This window comes from Glycine soja, chromosome 11, assembly GCF_004193775.1.
Source record: "Glycine soja cultivar W05 chromosome 11, ASM419377v2, whole genome shotgun sequence".
In the NCBI taxonomy this organism is placed as follows: Eukaryota; Viridiplantae; Streptophyta; class Magnoliopsida; order Fabales; family Fabaceae; genus Glycine; species Glycine soja.
The window spans coordinates 7,251,654-7,271,778 of NC_041012.1; the positions used below are offsets into that span (position 1 = coordinate 7,251,654).

A 20,125-nucleotide genomic window follows, 5' to 3' on the forward strand; every position below is an offset into this window, starting at 1 on the left:
ATGATACTTTTTAGTTGAAAATACATATTAAACAATTTCACTCAAATCCTTGAGATTTCATGAAACTTTTTTTTTCCTATCATAGGACATGCTTTTTTTTTCCTATCACACATAATTCATTATCTCTTTGTTAAAAGTGGTAAACATTCATAATTTTTTTTACTCTTTTGGCAAATGATCAATATGTTTTAGAACATGTGATATGAGATATTTTCTCAATTCTTTGGATTTGAAACATCTTAATTATGTTCTTATATATATTAATGAACATAAATGTATATAAACATGAGAAATATATAATTTTAATGAACTTGAGAAGTTGAACTTATGTATATGCAGATAAATATATAAATGAGTTTTGAAACAATTATTGAGCATGTTATTTGTTTAGTGAGATTGTTATTGCAAAAATGATTACAAATATTCATGTTACTGGCACACGTTGTTGTATATAGTTTTTATACAATTAACATGATTGGTGATTGAAGGGGAATGAGTCTATTGTGTTTGTAAATATATTTAGAAAAATTGATTTATTATGTAATATATTTAGGATTTTTTGTATAAGATGAATTTGATTTAAAGTGTTAGATGAACAAAATTCATAGATCTTTATCAATAACTTTGAATATTTTTTAAAAATTTATAGAGTCTTTTAAAATCTTAAAAATTCACAATGTTCTTTCAAATTTTATGAATTCATATTTTGTAAATCTATTAAAATTTAAATTACAAAATCTTAATCATAAATTTTTTAAAAAAAATCTTTAAAATCATTATATTCTTTGTTACAAAGTCTTTTAAAAAATTTAGATTTTTTTATGTAAAAATAATCTTTTAAAATTTTAATCCAATATAAGTTTTCTACACTTTTTTTTAAAATGACATTAATCATCTCATAGACTATTAGCAGGCTATCCTTTCTTGTGAATATTTAATTTTCAACTTCCAACATTTATCAATATTTTTTTGTCTTATGTGAGAGATTAGATGTGTCTCCCAACCCATTGGATTAGAGACTAATTTTACTTATTGTATGTGATTATCGTTGGTCAAGAAAATTTTATTCAGGATGAGAATCAAATATAAATTCTCCTTGATAAATAGATTAGATTATTGTTCTCGTGTGAATGAAACAAAATCTTATAACATTGCGTCAACTCTTTTGTGTTAATATTTATCAATGTTAAGAATTAACTAGTATTTTAATAATTGCATTATACCGATCAATTATCAAATAAGTGTATAACTTATACAACTAAAATCTATAATTTATAATAAATAAATATTTTAAATATATAAATTATATTATATTTAAAATATATAATAAATATTTTTTTTAGCATACAAATTATATTTTAGATTTATGATAAATAAATTATGTTGTGATATATTGTTGATAATTTTTTTAAAAAAATAATCAAATTCAAATTCAAATTAAAGATGCTGAAAATGATAAATAGAAATAGATAAAAAGAAGTTAAGTTAAATTGTTGAGTTGATATCAAAAGTAGCGATCAAACCTCAAATGTTAAGTAATGGATTCAAGTGTTTGAACCACTTCAAATGTTCAACCACTCGTGTCAATAATTTTGGTAATTTTGTATTTATTTTAAAATGCTAGATAAATTTCGATAAATGATGCTAAATCTTTTTTTTTTTGGACAGAAAATGATGCTAAAAAAAAGATACCTTCAAATGTCAATACCTATAGACGCTCACTTCTCACCCGATTGAAACTCATATACGTTTACTACATATTTTTACTTACTTGGATTACTAAATATGAATTAACGCATTCTATATGTTACGGGAAATTAGTTTCATGATCACTTTCACTTATAAAGTTACTTTGTTTTCACAAGAAAAAAAAAGTGCATATGTGTTTGAATTGTTTTATATTATTATATTTTAAAAAAGTTGTAATAAAAATGTGCAACAGAAAAAAAGTTTTATTAAAAAAAAGTACGAGTTTATTATGGAAGAGAACGGACCGATGAAAACTGGCGTAATAATGGAATACTTCGAGTGTGAAAGATAAACATAAATTTGATGATGTGATGCACAAGAACGTCACTAGAAGGTCCTTCAATGCGAATAAACAAGATTAAAGAAACGTTATAAATTAATTCCGGAATTGCTACATGTTTTCATGTTAAAATGTAGAGACGATACTTATGACAAGTATTCGTGTTATTTTTTTTTATCACTGTATTGGAGTTATTAAAGTCAACATTTTATCAAGATAATAAATGATTGATGATTTTAGGGCTAAGCACAGTTGGGTCAGATTCAATTTGGAAAAAAATTGGGCAATTGCTATATACATTTCTCTTTTACTAGATGTACCTCATGCCCCTTCCATTTAAATTCTCTATACATTGGTTCCTAAAAATTTTAAGAATCCCCTTTTAAAATTTAATTTATTAATTCTGTTTATTTTTTCTTCTACAAACTATATTCACGTTGTAGACAATGTGGTTGATACTCAAATGGCGATTACAATCAATACACACATACCGATGTTTGTTTCCAGTTCCACCAACAGATATAATATGAGTTTAATTGTACCTATCTGAGAATAATAAAATAGTAATATAATTTTTTCTATTTTTACAGGACACATTGAATGTTAATGTTTGAAATAAAAATGTTAAGGTTGAAACAACTACGACACATTGAAACTACTAATGTAAACCTTCAACAGGAAAAAGCAATGGTGTTAAATAAAATAGGGAATTTTGAAATTTTCAGGAATCAAATTATTTTAAGGGAACTAAAATTAATATTTTAGAGGACCAAATTTTTCATATTTAACTCAAAATAAAATGAAGAAATTATATTAAATTAAAAATTAAGCTTAAATTTGGGGTTGGGCCTCATAATTTCGAAAGTCGGCACAGGTGATTTGTCAAGTCTGAAGAGACCGAAGTGTTGCTGAATTTCTTGACCCTGCTTCTGGTTTTCATCAAACATGGCATAGAGATAAATCTCTATGGGACCATTAGGCCTCTTTGGGGTTCCACCCTTGGCATGGCTAATCAAGTTGCGGTAATAGGTTCCTGCGTTTTGAACAGTGGCTGCTACTGCTCCACCTTCAGATGGCCACCCACTCTCAGACACAACAACCGTCACATTGGGTGCCCCCACTTTCTCCAGAGCAGCATACACAGAATCCAACATTGCATCAAACAGGTTTTGGTACCCAACCACGTTGTTACCTTGTTTAGTAAACAAGGCATAGTCAAGAGCAATGTTTTGTGGGTTGTTAACATAGGCGAAGTAAGGGTACACGTTTGCGAGAAGTGGAGCTCCATTTCTTGCTAAAAAGTTTACAATTGGTCTTATGTATGAACTTGCACTACTGCTGAAAACGCCATCGTTTGGTGGGTAAGAGTAGCCAAGTAAAGTGGTGTCTATTGCTGTTGACACCTTGACTTGGCATTGTAAATTGGCGGCAGAAATTGCGTTCTGAATGTTTTCAAGTGCTGGAAGTACAGACCCTGCTAAAGAGTCACCAGGGTGAATTTCGTTACCAACTGCAATGTACTTGAATTTCACGTTTTGTGAGTATGCTTTCACGTACTTGTTGACCCAATTTGTGGCATTTGCAACATTGATGAGAGATTGAAGTTGGTCATTAGGGACACCGAGGATCACCTCTATGTTTGAACCTCTGAGGGCTTGAAGGGCTCCTTCGTCTGGATGGTATAAACGGATTTTGTCAATTCGGTTTGATTTGTATAAATCCACCACTGCTTGCATTTTTGGTAGGTTGTTTCCTTTTCCTCCATAACACACACCCACGGATTGGAATTGTGCCCCTGCATCATATATTGAACCAAATTAAGTAGTAATTAACTAAGCATAAGGGGTGCATTTAAAAAAAATATGTCTGGGATTTTTTATTTTTTATTTTTTTTGTGAAATGATGGGGAATAACCCCACTAAAAATCGCAAAAAAATGCCGTAGATGTTACATCAGCCAAGACGGCAAGAACGAGAAAAGAAGTACAGCAAAAATCTGAATCCTATCATCAATGGACTAAGCATAACTAGCTAGCATACTGTCTTGAATCGCATCAGTTTGTCTCAGAATTCTATACGTAATTTCAGCTGGATGAAATTTAGTATCCTCAAACACAACAATAGGTTAAGTGCCTATTGAATCTGACACTATTGGTCGAAAGAGTGTCTGAAGCAATCTTTCAGAGAAGGAAACGCAATCTTTCAGGCCCCTTCTGATATCAGCAGGTAACACCTCCCTCAGATTCTGGAAATCCCAATCCCCTGCATCATTAACGTAGTCACACACCTTCCTAGCCGCCTGTTGAGGAGAAATGCTTACAATAGCTTTATTAATTTAGCTACCCTGAGAATGAATCCAATTATGATTCCAGCCCAAATTCTTCTCCACCTTATCCCAAGCAAATTCTTCTCCCAATTATGCTTACAATATGACTTGGTTTGAAACAAACTATTAATTAACCTTTTTTAAGAACAACTGTTAATTAACCTAAATATACATATTTCATGTACATGTAGATTTATTAATGACAGTAAGTAAAAAACATTTATTTGATGCTAAGTTGAATTTAGAAAGGGCAAAAAATATCAATGGTTGAATTTAAAAAACGAAATGATATAGATATATCATTCTTTGTTGTTATTAATTTGAGGGTTGTTCTAACTTGGATGGTCTCGTGTCTAAATTCTTTCAAGCAAGCATGGAACATAGTGCAAGAAAAGTGACAAGGCATATTCTCATAGCCGAAGAAAAACTTCAATGAAAGAAGAACTCAGACAATTAATAAGAATATACTTGGCTGGCAACTCAGACAATTAATTACGACTTTAGGTAAGTTAATTAAACTAAAGGAAATCAAATAAGACATAGAGCATAGACAGTGCCATCTTAGATATTGAGAGAGAGAGACCTGTAAATTCTACTACTCCAGTGGAAGATAATATTCCAAGAAGCAGCAATATGACAGACATGGCGGTGTTGCCTCTTGAGAAGATCTTATTGAATATTGATTGATTATGCAGAAGATCCAACCACTATTATCAACTAAACTCTTCAACACTAACTGATCATACGTATATTTTGCTTCAGAATTACTACCTAACACCTATTTATATTGGCAGAGTGAACAGTAGGCAGGACTTTGGATTACTCCATGGAAAAATAAACCTTAAGATATACGTATATATATAACAATGCCGAGTCGCCGATGACTTTGAATAAGAAACAACAATCTGTGAGAATAATTAGGTCGGTTATGCCATCCATTCAGCCTAACGTGACCAAAACGTTCCTATATATTGCTAGCCACAAATCAACCTCAAACGTCACTCACTTTTGTTGGTTACTTAACTGAATTTTATTTTTTTCTGAAAGCAAAATATTTTTGTGATACCTTGGGGGTGTAAAGATCATTAAAATAAATTTTGAATCCTATCATCTTATTTAAAGAATATAACTATCTATTAATTGCGGTGGGTCTTTTTATTCTTTACGTGAAGTTAGTAGACTTTTATAATTTGTATAAATGAGATTAAAGATAACAACACTCATAAAATATTTTTATTATAATAAAAAAATATAATAGTTATTTGAAGGATGTTATGATATTTTAAAAAGGATTCATTACATATAGTTATATATTTTTTATTATCTTATGATACAATTTATTTTTTTTTAAATATTATTAGAAACATATTTGAATTTTAAAGATTGTATGAGATTGAAGATGGTGATTATTATTATATGAGATCATATTTGTTTTAAATATTACTATGTCGTTTTATGTAAGATAGAAAATAGTCAATTTTAAATATTAAATTAAAATAAAATGTTAAAATTAAAATATTTTAAATTTAAATTTAAATTTTATTTAATTTTAAAATTTTTAAAAGATGTAAAGAATTTTTTTTTGTGTAGTTAGAAAAGCGAATAAAAAATAGTAGTGGTTTTTTTTAGAATGAAAAGTATTATTAGGAAGGAGAAAGAAGGCTTAATACTTTATAGAATAGAATTAAAGCACACGCTTTCTTGATCTTGGTCGTAAAAAGTAAAAAGGAAAACTTTAAAAAAAAAAAAAAGGAGAGAAAAAAATGAAGAAAAACCACTTATTAGTTGCATTTAGTTTTGCATTTAGACCAGACATATTTTGTTGCGTTGGTTTTCCAATGATTGCCGAAACCCGAAGAAGAATCGTCGATTCGATTCAATCGCAACTCCGATGATTCCGACGCGTCTCCGGCGTCTTGTTCCGTCGCACTGGTAGCGCAGCACCACCCTCTCTCCTTCGATTCGGATTCTTGAAACGAAAATCCAAAACAACCCAACCATGGAAAACGCCAGTGACAATATTAATAGGTTTTCGAATCCAAACGCAAACGCGAACGCAACCGCAACGACCTCGACCTCAGGTTTCACGTTCAGTACCCCTTCCGTTTCGGGCCTGTCCCGGCCCAGATTCGTGAAGGTCCGCAAGCCCAACAACGCCCCCGCCTTCAATCCATTTCGCAACGGCGCTGCTGCGGCCGCCAACGTCAATGCCGCATTCGCCACCACCGATTTCGCCTCACGAATCGCCGATCCATTCAGGAATCTCAAAATCGACGCCAAAGGTGAGTTCGCCTTTGCCACTAATGATTCCTCACGTGTTGATGAAAATTCGGTATCTGAACAGATCAACAATTTGAAGATTGTTACCGATAACGACGATTCGGACGACCTACGGAATGAGCTCAAGAAGAAATTGAGCATTAAAGAAGGAGGAGGTAGTAATGCTGCAGTTGCTGAGAACTCAGCGAATGAAGTATTATATCAAATGAAGAAACTGAATATGAATGACGCTATTAGTAGTAGTAATGTTCATAATAGTGCAGTTCATGTTGAACCTAGTTTGGAAAATGTGACAACTTTTCGAAATCGTGAAACGGAAGCTGCAGAAGATTTGTTGAGGAAATTTGATAAGTTAAACATAGTTAAGGAGAAGAAGGAGGATTGTGATAAACCGAACTTGTGTAATCCTTTTGTGGAGGGAATCCACCCAAGAGTTGCAAGTGGTGGTGCTCAAGTTGCTTCGGAAGACTTTGGAATGTCACAAGGTGCTGCTTCAGCTTTGGCCTCTGTTTCTGTGTTCTTTCAGCCTGCTGGAGTTGGCAAGAGGGAGGAATTTGTGTTTACTGGTAAACAAGATATTTCAGGTTCATCTTTTGTTGAGTTTAAAACACCTGCACCACAAATTGGCAAAGAAGGAAAACTTAAGGAAAAAGGGAGTAAAGTGAGAATGAATAAGAGTAGAGAAAAGCCAAAGCATTATAGCTCGGCCCCGCCGTGGCATGGACAAAGTTTTGTTTTGAAAGAAAGTGTTCCCCAGGATGAACCGCAGGGTTCACCAATGGACGTGTCACAGTATCAGGAAAAACTGGCTGAAAATGAAAGGTCGAGGGAAAATTCTTTGACATCCAATGAGTCATTTAGTGTTGATAACAACAATACAGTTAATGATTCAGAACCAACATCTTCTATTGATCCTATTGATGAAGATCTAATTGGCGCGGCAGAGAGCTTGAATATAAATGGGGGTGATGTTGCACACAGAGACACAAAGGAGGAAAGTTCAGAGGATCAAATGTGTGAAAATAGTTATGTTGAAGACCCAAAGGACGAGTCAGTTTCCGGGGTTGAAACTGAAAGCTTTAAGTCTGCCAATGATGAAGTGGACATAACTAGTGATGCATCTGGTGTATCAGCAGAAACAGAAGCCCATGATAGTGATAGAATGTTGCATCTTGACAGTGCTTTGAGTTCAAGAAATGTAAATGTGTCTGGCTTCACATTTGCTGCTGCTTCTTCAGCTGAAGCTCAATCAAGTAGCCCAAAACGTCTTCACAAAAAGAAAAATGTTGGCCACGATCCTTACAACTACACACCAAACATAAAGGTTCCTTATTCATCATCGTCTGTGGCATTTTCTCCATTTTCTGGGACTTCATCTCTTTTCACATCAGGGCAAAGTTTAAAACCCGAGGTGTCCTCTCCTCCGCCCAAAACAAGTGATTCTGATGAGAATCAGGAGAAGGGGATAAAGGAGGCTCAGGAAGGCTGTGAAAGGTGGAGGCTCCGGTGAGTATATTTATTGGATAATTTCATTACTATATTTGCAGCCACTTGCATGTTATGTATTTATTTTTGTTATTCTGGAATCTGGATACAAGGCCTGGCTTTTTACCGTTGCTTCTAATTTGTTCATTGAAATAGAGTACGATATACCAATGTTTATCGCAAACACACACAAATGGATTTTGCAAAGTAACTTTGAAATGGTTCCTTTGATTTTGACATAGTACTTTACCTACATTGCAACCATTATTCACAATACTGAATATGCTCTATACCAGAGGAAACCAAGCCTATAAAAAGGGGGATCTGTCTATGGCTGAGAATTGTTACAAACAAGGGCTTAGTTGTATATCTAAAGAAGCATCTCGTAGCTGTCTCAGGGCTTTGCTGCTATGTTATAGCAACCTTGCTGCCACACACATGTCTCTTGGTAGGATGAGAGATGCACTAGAAGATTGTAAGATGGCTGCTGAAATAGATCAAAATTTCCTCAAGGTGCAACTTAGAGCAGCAAAGTAAGTTTCCATTGTTTCTTCTTACTCCCTTTGTACTCAATGATTTTGTATGAATTTTAAGTTTCATGTAGGATGTATGAAACTTAGGATATATAATACTAGTGGGAGACTGGGAGTAATGATTCATGATGTAAAAAAGAATGGATCTGACGAGAGAACACCCCTGTGAAAGTGTGAATACATTATGGGGTCATTTGGTTTGAGAAAATGTTTTTTATTTTCATTTTCTATTTTCACTTTTAATTACAAAATGTCATATTGTTGTCACTTTTAACTACAAAATGTCATATTGTTTTCACTTGTTTCCTATTTATAGAACAATATAAAGTTATTTTTATTGATTCCTATACAAATTATTGAAAACCAGAAACAAGTTAAATCTTATCAAGGTGGCATTTTTGTAATCAAAAGTGAAAATATAAAATGTTTCTCAAAACCAAATGGCCCCTTAGTGTTTACAGTTTAGCATCTAATGCCTAATTGTTATTTAAAATTTGGATATACATTTTATTAATAACAGGAAACATTTAAGTGTCTAGCAGCATGCATACTTGTGCCTCAAGTCTAAAATTATCGAGATAGATGATTGAATCCCTTAAGTCCTTTGTTTTCATTCTTCTTTAAGTTGTTACCTTGCTCTGGGGGAAGTTGAAGGTGCATCACAATATTTTAAAAGGTGCTTGCAATCAGGAACTGATGTTTGTGTGGATCGAAAAATTGCTGTGGAAGCCTCTGATGGCTTACAAAAGGCACAGGTTTGATTATTTATAATATGTTTTTGACAGACAACTTGATATATTGTGATGGCTTGGATTATTAGTTTTTCTTTTTGGTTAATGATTTTTAATTAGTTACAGGCTACACACGCAATGAGTTAAAATTAGAAGCCTGTTACACTGAACTGGTTTGTCGTTGTATTATGTCATTGCCCTTCCACAGGAAAACTTTGTAGGGTTTAAAGTATATTTAATCAATTTTCAGTGTAAGTTTTTTTTAATATTTATTTCAACATTGGATTTTGGGGCTTACTGATGAGATAAGTTGGGGGTATTTTGAGGTTTTCTACTCTTATTTCTCGAAACATGTATATATGCTTTTATAATTAGAATTATTTTGTTCTCCTTGGGGAGGGTGCAAGGTGGATGATTTCAAAACAGATTAACCATTCATTTGATAAGGGTTAAATACCTTTTTGATCCCTATATGAAACCCATCCTTTTCATTTGGGTGCTACATAAAAATAGTTTGTACATGAGTCTATTGACAAAAATATTTTTTGAATGGTCCTTGTCGTTATCTAATGTTACAACATTGTTGAGCAAGTTCGATGTGATTAACAAATTTCTAACATGGTTTCTAATGGGTGAGAAAACCTTACCCATTTTTTTTATTTTGTTCCTTATACATACCACATCTTTTCTTTTTGGTCCCTATATGAAAAAAACTTTTAAATTATTCCCTTTACCTATCATACAATGTGAAGGCAAATAAAAAGCACAATGCAGCAAAACAAAAAACAAGATACAACAATTGTGTATCAAAAGTCTGAGCAAATTTCAAGAGTTTTGGCTTATAAAATGAAATAGACAAAGGAGAGCTTTCACTACTCTCTCCAACACATGCAAAAAATAATGGCTTTCACACCCAAAAGCTAGTATATACTGGCGTTGAACAAGTTTGTTGTAGCTTGAGGTGGTTTATGGAGATTGCGACACGAAGATGGTGTTTGAGAGTTGGGTAAGGGTTTTCTCTTTATGGATGATCAGAAGGAGTGAATGTAGACTGACTTTCGTTGGCCAAATCCATTGAATTTTTTTTTGGAGTAGTGGAAGGCCTCTCTTTAGTTGTGCTTCATTTATTAGGCCAAAACCCATGAAAAAACTTGCTCAGATTTTTTATGTATAATTGTAATGGATTGTTTTTGTTTTGTTGCATTGTCCTTATTTTTGACTTCGCATTACGTTTTGTTATGTGTAGTGACTAATTTAAAATATTTTTCCATGTGGGGACCAATATAAGGAAATGTTTATGTATAGGGATTAAAAGGCAAAAATGTGTAAAGCTTTATCACACATCATAAGCCATGTCAGATTCTTTGCTCTAACGATGTTATAATGTGAGAAAATGGTAGGGACCATTTCGAAAATATTTGTTTGTCAAGGAACTCGTTTACAAACTTTTTCATGCCAAGACCAAAAATGTATTTAAATCTTTTGTTAATGGTTTAAATTTAAATTTTAAAATATTTTTTTATAAGTGATGTGTAGAAATAGATGGGTAAAGAGAAATTGTATGTGTACATTGTTTTGTTCAATCATATTTTGCTGCTGTATGGATTGCTACTTTTGTATTTTCCTCAACAAGATCCCAATTTTTTGAATTTTTATAAGTGGGTTGATGTGAAGGTCTTCCCCCCCACTTTCTGAACTGATTAGTTTTTTTAATGGATATGACAGAAAGTATCAGATCTCATCAATCATTCTGCTCAGCTTTTGCAAAGAAGAACGGCCTCTGATGCAGAGAGAGCATTAGAACATATTAATAAGGCGTTAATAATAAGTTCATACTCTGAAAAATTGCTTGAAATGAAAGCAGAGGCTCTCCTAATGGTTAGTGCCTCTTTCTTATAATATGTTGGAATTTTACTAAAGCTTAAATTATGAATTATGACTATCTCAAAATTCAGCATTAGTCTATTTGTGCAATAATTTATACCAATTATGTCTGTGTTGGATAACTTTTGCTCCACATATCAGCTTTGTAGGTATGAGGAGGTGATTCAGCTGTGTGGCAAGACCCTTGATTCTGCTGAGAAGAATGCCTGTCCTTTGGATGCTGGTTGCAAAGTCACGGATCTGGATAATTCACAACTCTCAAAAGGTTTCTACTTCAGAATATGGCGATGCTCAATGATGCTTAAAGCATACATTCACCTAGGAAAATTTGAAGAGGGTCTTTCTTTGCTGGAGCAACAAGAGGAAAAGATGTCTGCCATAAACAAGTACGTATTACTAACCTCTGACTCATTCACCCTACTCTGCCCCTCCTCAAGTGTAAACAGAAAAGAAAAAGGCAACCTGAAATGTGAATATATGATGGCTATGATCCTTCTAATTTTTATCACCAGCTTAGATTCTGTCCCTGCAGGAGTGGAAGCAAGGTTTTGGATTCACTCATACCTCTAGCTGCCATCATACGTGAGCCCTTGCACCATAAGGTTAGCTTATGCTCTGTTTCATTATATCTTTATATTGGTTATTTATATTACTAATGTTTGTTAAATAACTTGATTCCTAGAACGTTTCAACTATTTCAAAGTAACTCTACTTTTTTAACTTGATTCCTGGGAGCTAATTGTTGTTTTAGCTGTTTTACTTGAGTCTATTATTTTGTTTCTTATATACAGTCTTTAGGACAATTTTGAGTTTTAAAATAAACTTTTGGATTAGCAGTGTAAATCTTTTTATCTACAATCACTTATTTCTACAGTTCTAGTAAATGTGCTTGCTGTTGCTCTAGGTGACAGTCTTTCTGCTCATGCTTGTTTTTCTTTGTAGAAATATATTAAAGGGGGTGAAAACTGCTCTATATTATAGAATTGAATTCACCAAGACACTAGATTGGTTTAGGGTACACTTGGATAAGCCTTGGAAAAACAAAAGTGCTTTCATTACATCATTTTCTTAAAAGCTTTTTTTTAGGTTTTGAGGAAAACACTAAAACTTTTCTATTTGATATTTTTGCCTTTTTTTTTAAAAGCTCGGAGCCACAGACAGATCCTTAGGCTTCTTGTGTGGGTATTTAAGTTCATATACTCTGGAATGTGGATTGACACAACTATAGTACACCTACACCTTGTGCAAGTCCATCTGAATATCCATCACACACACTGATACTGCTCTAATTTCCTTTATCTTGATAATATATCCTCTTCCTTTGTTTTATTTCTATACTCTTCTCTAATACAACTCTTCCATCATCAAAGACTGGAGAAAACAATTTAAGTGCCACATTGTTGTATTCTAAGAAGTTTTTGTTAGTTTAATTCATTCTGTCCTTTTTGTGTAACATGAAAATTGCTTTTGATTAGGATTGTGTAAATCTATTCATATGTAGACTGCAGGGAATGCAGCATTTCAGGCTGGAAGGCATGCAGAAGCTGTTGAATACTATACATCTGCTTTGTCATGTAATGTGGAGTCTCGTCCATTTGCAGCTGTCTGTTATTGTAATCGTGCTGCTGCATATAAAGCTTTAGGTCAAATAACTGATGCTATTGCAGATTGCAGTCTAGCTATAGCTCTTGATGGAAATTATTTGAAGGTTTCTCTCTTCAACCATAACTTCATTTTTTTTTTGAGATGTTATAATTGAATCAGATGGGGTTAACCTGACATAAGATAAAAACAACTAGGGTAAATTATAGCACATGAGAAATACAGGGAGAAGGAATGGGCCAAGATCCGGCCCACAGCCAATACAGAGCTTTATTCTCTTTGACAACTAGAAGAAAATTGTTGTTATCAGGATTCAGGAAAAATCTGAGGTATTCTTGTTGCAGCCATTATATTTATACCCCTTTTTATAGCTTAGAAATCCTAACTGAAAACTTATCCTAATTCTTAGAAAGATCTAATGCTATCCATCCTAAACTAACTTGAATAAAAATTAAGTAAAAGATACAAAAACGAAAAATTATAATATAAAATTGTTGTGTTGCCTAGACTACAGAAGTATAATCAGTAGCCCAAACAGAAATCCAACATTTAATATAATTAACCTCCTTATTCCTGGATCATAATTCATAACCCATGGGGATTAAACACTAACAGTTAAAAACCTGTAGCATTTAACTTGTTTGTTATTTCCTATTCTTTACATCCAAAGATGAACACAAGAGCCAAACTATTTGAAGTGGGTCACCAATAATGATAATTTTGGATGCTTAACCCACATAAGAGAAAATAAAGCAATTCAAAAGCTGCATTACAAATTTCCTATCTGGGGAGCTTTTGTATGTGTTCTGTTGTAGTTGTATAATTATATTAGATAGCCTGATGGGTTTCCTAGTGTGTGTTATGTTCTGTTATAGAGTAGTAACGTGTATTAATGATTTACATCTTCAGATATATCTATTATTACATGCTATTCAAGGAATTGTTTATTTAGGATTTCAATTTATATGATTGTATGAGAAAAATGTTTTCATACTCTTGCAGGCACTTTCTAGACGTGCAACTCTGTTTGAGATGATTAGAGATTATGCACAAGCAGCCAGTGATCTTAGGAGGCTTGTCTCTCTTCTCAGTAAGGGGGTGGAGGACAATGCCAATCAGCTTGGAATATCTGATAAATCAATTCATTATACAAATGATTTGAAACATAGTCGTGTTCGTCTTTTGGAAATGGAAGAGGAAGCCAGAAAGGAGATCCCTCTTGATATGTACCTCATTTTGTAAGCTCTTTACTAATAATCAACATTTCTTTATCTTATCATTGATAATAGATAATAGATTAATGAACCCCATTTTTCTAGTAGTCTAAATCACCTTCCTTAAAGGCACCATCACTTCTATTGGAAAAAACCTAAGTCTCACATCAACTAAAGATAGTTCCAAGATTGAGTATATAAGTGGAGGCAACCCTCACCCTATGAGCTAGCTTTGGGGTTGAGTTAAGCCCAAACCCTCATTTTAAGATGGTATCAGAGTCTATCCTAGATCCATAAAAAAGGGTCACCCACCACATTCTAAGAACTTCTACTTTTGCTTGTTTTTCTACTCAAAGATATGAGATATATCATTCTATTTACTGGGATGAAATGGGTAAATTTTGGACACATAGGGAAGATTAAAATATCCCCTCTTCATATGGAAGAACTTCAGAGATCCAATTTTCAGTATCCAAGATCAGAAAATAAATAAATTTCATTTTATGATTTGCAACTGAATGAGGATAGATAGATAACAATGATGTTTCCTGAATCCTGACGAAATATAGGCTTATATTGAAGAATGGATTTGTCAAATTTCGTGTAGAATAATTTGTACCTAATATATAACTTTTGTTACAATTGTCATCATTCTGTGCTGTGTAGTATGACAGAAAACATAATGCCAGCTAAAAAGTTATTTGTTCCTAATGTAGGGAAATAATATCATTCATTTAAGGCTATCAGCTAACTGACATTATGATGGCAGGGGAGTTGAACCATCTGTTTCGATATCTGAAATCAAGAAGGCCTATCGGAAAGCTGCACTGAGACACCACCCGGACAAGGTTGTTTAACTGGGCACTTAGTTTGATGCTCATACTAGTCAGTAATCACTCTGTTAACATTTTATCTTACTCTGTAGGCCGGCCAGTCTTTGACCAAAAGTGACAATGGAGATGATCAGATATGGAAGGTTATTGCTGAAGAAGTACACAGAGATGCTGATCGGCTTTTCAAAATAATTGGGGAGGCATATGCCGTGCTATCAGACCCTGCCAAGGTATTTTTATTTTGTATATTTTCAACTAATAAATGTTGCTAGGGGCTTGCTCTATATAGTTTAACTAAAAGTTTGGTTTTTTGTGGAATTGTGTCAATTAATCCATGTAGGCAATCCCACCTAGGGGAATAAGGATTTATTTTTGACACTCGGCATGTTATATGAGAAGTTCCTTTGTCTTAAAATAAGGCAAGTAACAGCTACCAATGAAATCAAGAAGATTAGCTTTGCTATTCTTAGCCGATCCCAAGCCCGGATAAAAGGAGAGGGTTGTGTTAGGCTTTCGACAGCCAACGTAAAACTTTGTCGAATCTCTATGACATGGATCAATTACGTAATAATGTGAATGCTAGGTCGTTGCCCGGAAGCAACGCGCTGTATAGCTCGAGTACAGTGTCAAAAGAGCAAGGGCCGCTGCATCGCCACCCGGATGTAGTGAAAAGTAAGCAAGGGTTCCCACATTTTCGAGAACGGGTGTGGGTAAAGAAGCTAGTTCATGACAGGAGGATTCGCTTTGGTACATGGAATATAGGCACACTTACTGGAAAATCTATGGAAATAGTGGATGTTATGGTGAGGAGGAAGATCAATTTTATGTGCCTACAAGAAACTAAGTGGACAGGTGAAAAAGCGAAAGAATTAGACAACTCGGGATTTAAGCTGTGGTATACGGGAAAAATCAGATCAAGAAATGGGGTAGGGATTATTGTGGACAAGGAGTGGAAGAAGGATGTCGTAGATGTAAGAAGAGTAGGAGATCGTATCATAGCCTTAAAATTGGTAGTGGGACAGGACACCTTTAATGTTATTAGTGGGTACGTACCTCAGGTTGGGTTAGCAGAACACTTTAAGGTAAAATTTTGGGAGGATTTAGAAGGGGTACTTCAGGATATACCCCAAGGAGAGAAAGTTTTCCTAGGAGGGGATCTCAATGGACATGTAGGTAGCGTGGATAGAGGTTCTGAGGGGGTGCATGGGGGTTTTGGCCTAGGGGAGATGAATGGGGAGGGTAAATCCATCTTAGAGTTTTCGGAGGCTTTGGATCTTTCTATAGCCAATACATGGTTTAAGAAAAGAGAGGAACATCTTATCACTTACAAAAGTGGAGGGACATGTTCTCAGATAGATTTCTTCCTTATCAGGAAGTCTGATAGGAAGTATTGCTTGAACTGTAAAGTTATCCCGGGAGAGAGCTTGACTAGCCAACATAGAGTTTTGGTTATGGATGTAAGAATTAGAGATAGGGCAAAGAGAAGAAGTCCTATGGTAGCACCAAGGATCAAATGGTGGCACTTGAAGGGTGAGAAACAAGGAATCTTCCAACAAAAGATATGGGAGGGATGGTGTGGACAATCACAAGGAAGTGCAAATGATATGTGGAACAAGACGTCCCAAGAGATTATTAAAGTGGCTAAAGAGACATTGGGTGAATCTAGAGGTTTTGGACCTAGGGGTAAAGAATCGTGGTGGTGGAATGAAAGTGTTCAGAGCAAAGTTAGAGTAAAAAAGGAGTGTTTCAAGGAGTGGTCTAGGTGTAGAAATTCTGAAACTTGGGATAAGTATAAGATAGCTAGAAATGAAACCAAAAAGGCGGTGAGTGAGGCAAGAGCCCAAGCTTTTGACGGACTATACCAAGCTCTAGGAACCAGGGACGGAGAAAGATCTATATATAGGCTTGCTAAGGGTAGAGAGAGGAAGACTAGAGATTTGGATCACGTAAAGTGTGTTAAGGATGAAGAAGGCAAAGTCTTAGTGCATGAAAAAGATATCAAGGAAAGGTGGAAGGTGTATTTCCACAACTTATTTAATGATGGATATGGATATGACTCTAGCAGTCTAGACACAAGAGAAGAGGACCGGAACTATAAGTATTATCGTCGGATTCAGAAACAGGAAGTAAAGGAAGCGTTGAAAAGAATGAGTAACGGTAAGGCGGTGGGGCCAGACAACATACCTATTGAAGTGTGGAAAACTCTTGGAGATAGAGGTTTTGAGTGGCTCACCAAACTCTTTAATGAAATTATGAGGTCAAAACGCATGCCGGAGGAATGGAGGAGAAGCACGTTAGTGCCAATCTATAAGAACAAGGGGGATATACAAAATTGTGCAAATTATAGGGGAATCAAGCTCATGAGTCATACCATGAAATTATGGGAAAGAGTGATCGAACGGAGATTAAGAAAGGAGACTCAAGTTACTGAGAATCAATTTGGTTTCATGCCGGGAAGGTCGACCATGGAAGCGATTTATTTATTACGGCGGGTGATGGAGCAATATCGCATGGACTAACAAGACTTGCACTTGATTTTTATTGACTTGGAGAAAGCGTATGATAGAGTGCCTAGAGAGATTTTGTGGAAAGCTCTAGAGAAGAAAGGGGTTAGGGTTGCATATATTCGAGCTATCCAAGATATGTATGATAGGGTATCGACTAGTGTTAGGACACAGGGTGGAGAGTCAGACGATTTTCCCATCACAATTGGTTTGCATCAAGGGTCAACCCTTAACCCCTACCTTTTTACCTTAATTCTGGATGTCCTCACGAAACAAATCCAAGAGATAGCGCCGAGATGCATGCTTTTTGCAGATGACATAGTCCTCCTTGGAGAGTCGAGGGAGGAGTTGAATGAGAGGTTGGAAACTTGGAGACGAGCTCTAGAAACACATGACTTTCGCCTAAGCAGAAGCAAATCGGAGTATATGGAATGTAAGTTCAACAAAAGTAGGAGGGTATCTAACTCAGAGGTGAAAATAGGAGACCATATTATCCCTCAAGTCACACGGTTTAAATATCTTGGGTCTGTAATACAGGATGATGGAGAAATTGAAGGGGATGTGAATCATCGCATTCAAGCAGGATGGATGAAATGGAGAAAAGCATCGGGGGTGTTATGTGATGCAAAGGTACTAATCAAGCTAAAGGGAAAGTTTTATCGGACTGCGGTAAGACCGGCGATTTTGTACGGAACAGAATGTTGGGCGGTCAAGAGCCAACATGAGACTAAAGTAGGTGTAGCGGAGATGAGGATGTTGCGGTGGATGTGTGGTAAGACTCGACAGGATAAAATTAGAAACAGAGCTATTAGAGAGAGGGTTGGAGTAGCGCCTATTGTAGAGAAGATGGTGGAAAATAGACTTAGGTGGTTTGGGCATGTAGAGAGAAGACCGGTAGACTCTGTAGTGAGGAGAGTAGACCAGATGGAGAGAAGGCAAACAATTCGAGGCAGAGGAAGACCCAAAAAGACTATAAGAGAGGTTATCAAGAAGGATCTCGAACTTAATGATTTGGATAGAAGTATGGTACTTGATAGAACATTATGGCGGAAGTTGATCCATGTAGCCGACCCCACCTAGTGGGATAAGGCGTTGTTGTTGTTGTTGTTGTTGTTGTAACAGCTACCAATGATAGTAGCTTATACCTATGGAAATTTTGATGGGTTTCCTTTCTTGGTCACTAATACCAAATTGCTTCTATTTTTTTAAAAAGAATTTCAAGCCAAAGACCAAATTGTTTATGGTTACTTGATGCTAGATGAAAACAGAAAAAACATAATTTGATATCTTTTCTTAATGTGAATGGTTTAATGTACTAAAGCTGTAAAATTGTCAAATAGTAAATGTGCATCACTAACAGTGATACTGATAGATGAGAAAATCTTACAAGTCTGGAAAAATAAAAATTAAAAAAAGCCTGCTTTGCTTCTCCATTTACAAAGGATAAATGAGAAAATCTCACAAGCGTAGAATTTTATTTTATTTTAAAAAAAAAACTGCATTTAAAGTGCTAGTACGTTTATTACTTCTTGTAGTGTTAGTAAGTATGCATTTTCTCCCACAATGTAGAAAAAAAGCCATAGTTCTGGGAAGTCGTTTTAATTTTTTAAGCTCTAAGTATATTATGCCGCGTATTCATTTGGTTATTATTCTACTTTATACAGCGGACACGTTATGATGCAGAAGAAGAAATGAGGAATTCCCAAAAGAGACGCCATGGACCTATAGGTAAAACTAATGTGGATGCCCAGTATTACCCATTTGAACAAAGCAGCAGGAAACAGTGGAGAGATGTTTATAGATCATATGGTAATTCATCTTTTCGAGGTTCTGAACCTGGCCGATCAAGCAGGAAGTAATAAAATCTGCATGGAATGTTAATCCCGTGAGGATCTGGATTGTTGTTTGACTATTTAAATGTGCCCTAGTTAGATGGTGCCTTTTATGTTATCCGCCACATTTGGCCTTCTGAATTTACGTGTTATGGCATGTTTGGTGCTGCTTTGATCCATCTGTTACTCGGCTTCAATCCTTCGAGTTAGAAGAGGTTCAAGAGGTTCACAATTCTGCAACTGATGACATTGGAGAAGCTTGGCCATTGGCTGGTCAATGCTTCCAGTTACTTTGGGAGGTAGAATTTTTCTCTGCGAAAGAGAGACAGCTAGCTTGCATTCTATGAGAATTGTCTTTTACAGCTGACCACGACTTTGAGCGAGGAGTTGGTCATTTTTTCTTGGCTGCTAAACCCAGCACATGAAAAATAAGCTTGAAAATTTTGCATTATGGTTGGTCAAGTGAGGGTTGATTTTTTTAGATATGTAAATTTTACTGACACAAGTTGATATTGAGATGTACAGACGAAATTAAAGTATACCACTACAAAGGTTGTAATTACCAAAGGACAGTTGGGCTTGTGTAGAAAGAGTTCATAAAAAAAGTCAACTTAGCACTTGCGAGTTAGTAATCCAAGTTAGGCCTCATTCGTACGGCCAACGATTGGCATTTTGCCTAGCGCCATAAATATGCAATATTTTTAAGTGTCATGGTTTTTTTTTTTTTTTTTGCCAAATTTCGAGTGATTTTAGAAACAGCCTATTCTAGTTTTGTAATGATTTTAAAAGATTGGGATATAATTGTGCTAGGTGACTGTAGACAACGAGGACGAAGAGTTAAAAAGTTAATTTGGCAAAACTAGAGACTAAAGG

At 34.9% G+C, this 20,125-nt stretch overlaps 2 protein-coding genes across 4 annotated transcripts; one reads left to right on the forward strand and one right to left on the reverse strand.

The window, feature by feature from the left end:
- Positions 1–2,627: 2,627 nt before the first annotated feature.
- On the reverse strand, positions 2,628–5,236 carry LOC114374898 (glucan endo-1,3-beta-glucosidase-like). Its single transcript, XM_028332623.1, has 2 exons — positions 4,938–5,236; positions 2,628–3,824 (listed from the first exon to the last, which is right to left on the reverse strand). The coding sequence occupies exons 1-2, from the start codon at positions 4,996–4,998 to the stop codon at positions 2,848–2,850; spliced, it is 1,038 nt and encodes a 345-aa protein (XP_028188424.1). The 5' UTR covers positions 4,999–5,236; the 3' UTR covers positions 2,628–2,847.
- An 853-nt stretch (positions 5,237–6,089) lies between these two features.
- On the forward strand, positions 6,090–19,961 carry LOC114375904. 3 transcript variants are annotated; one of them, XM_028333764.1, is made up of 11 exons: positions 6,094–8,140; positions 8,416–8,652; positions 9,278–9,407; positions 11,109–11,261; positions 11,409–11,653; positions 11,785–11,869; positions 12,769–12,975; positions 13,872–14,107; positions 14,853–14,931; positions 15,009–15,146; positions 19,085–19,961. In XM_028333764.1, exons 1-11 carry the CDS (start codon positions 6,354–6,356, stop codon positions 19,277–19,279), a joined length of 3,492 nt encoding a protein of 1,163 aa, XP_028189565.1. In that variant the 5' UTR covers positions 6,094–6,353; the 3' UTR covers positions 19,280–19,961. The 3 variants fall into 3 exon arrangements, 2 of the variants coding, with proteins under 2 accessions (XP_028189565.1, XP_028189566.1); XM_028333765.1 differs by having other exon boundaries at positions 11,800–11,869; XR_003658866.1 differs by lacking the exons at positions 14,853–14,931; positions 15,009–15,146; positions 19,085–19,961 and adding an exon at positions 13,067–13,198 and having other exon boundaries at positions 6,090–8,140; positions 13,872–13,982.
- Positions 19,962–20,125: the final 164 nt, after the last annotated feature.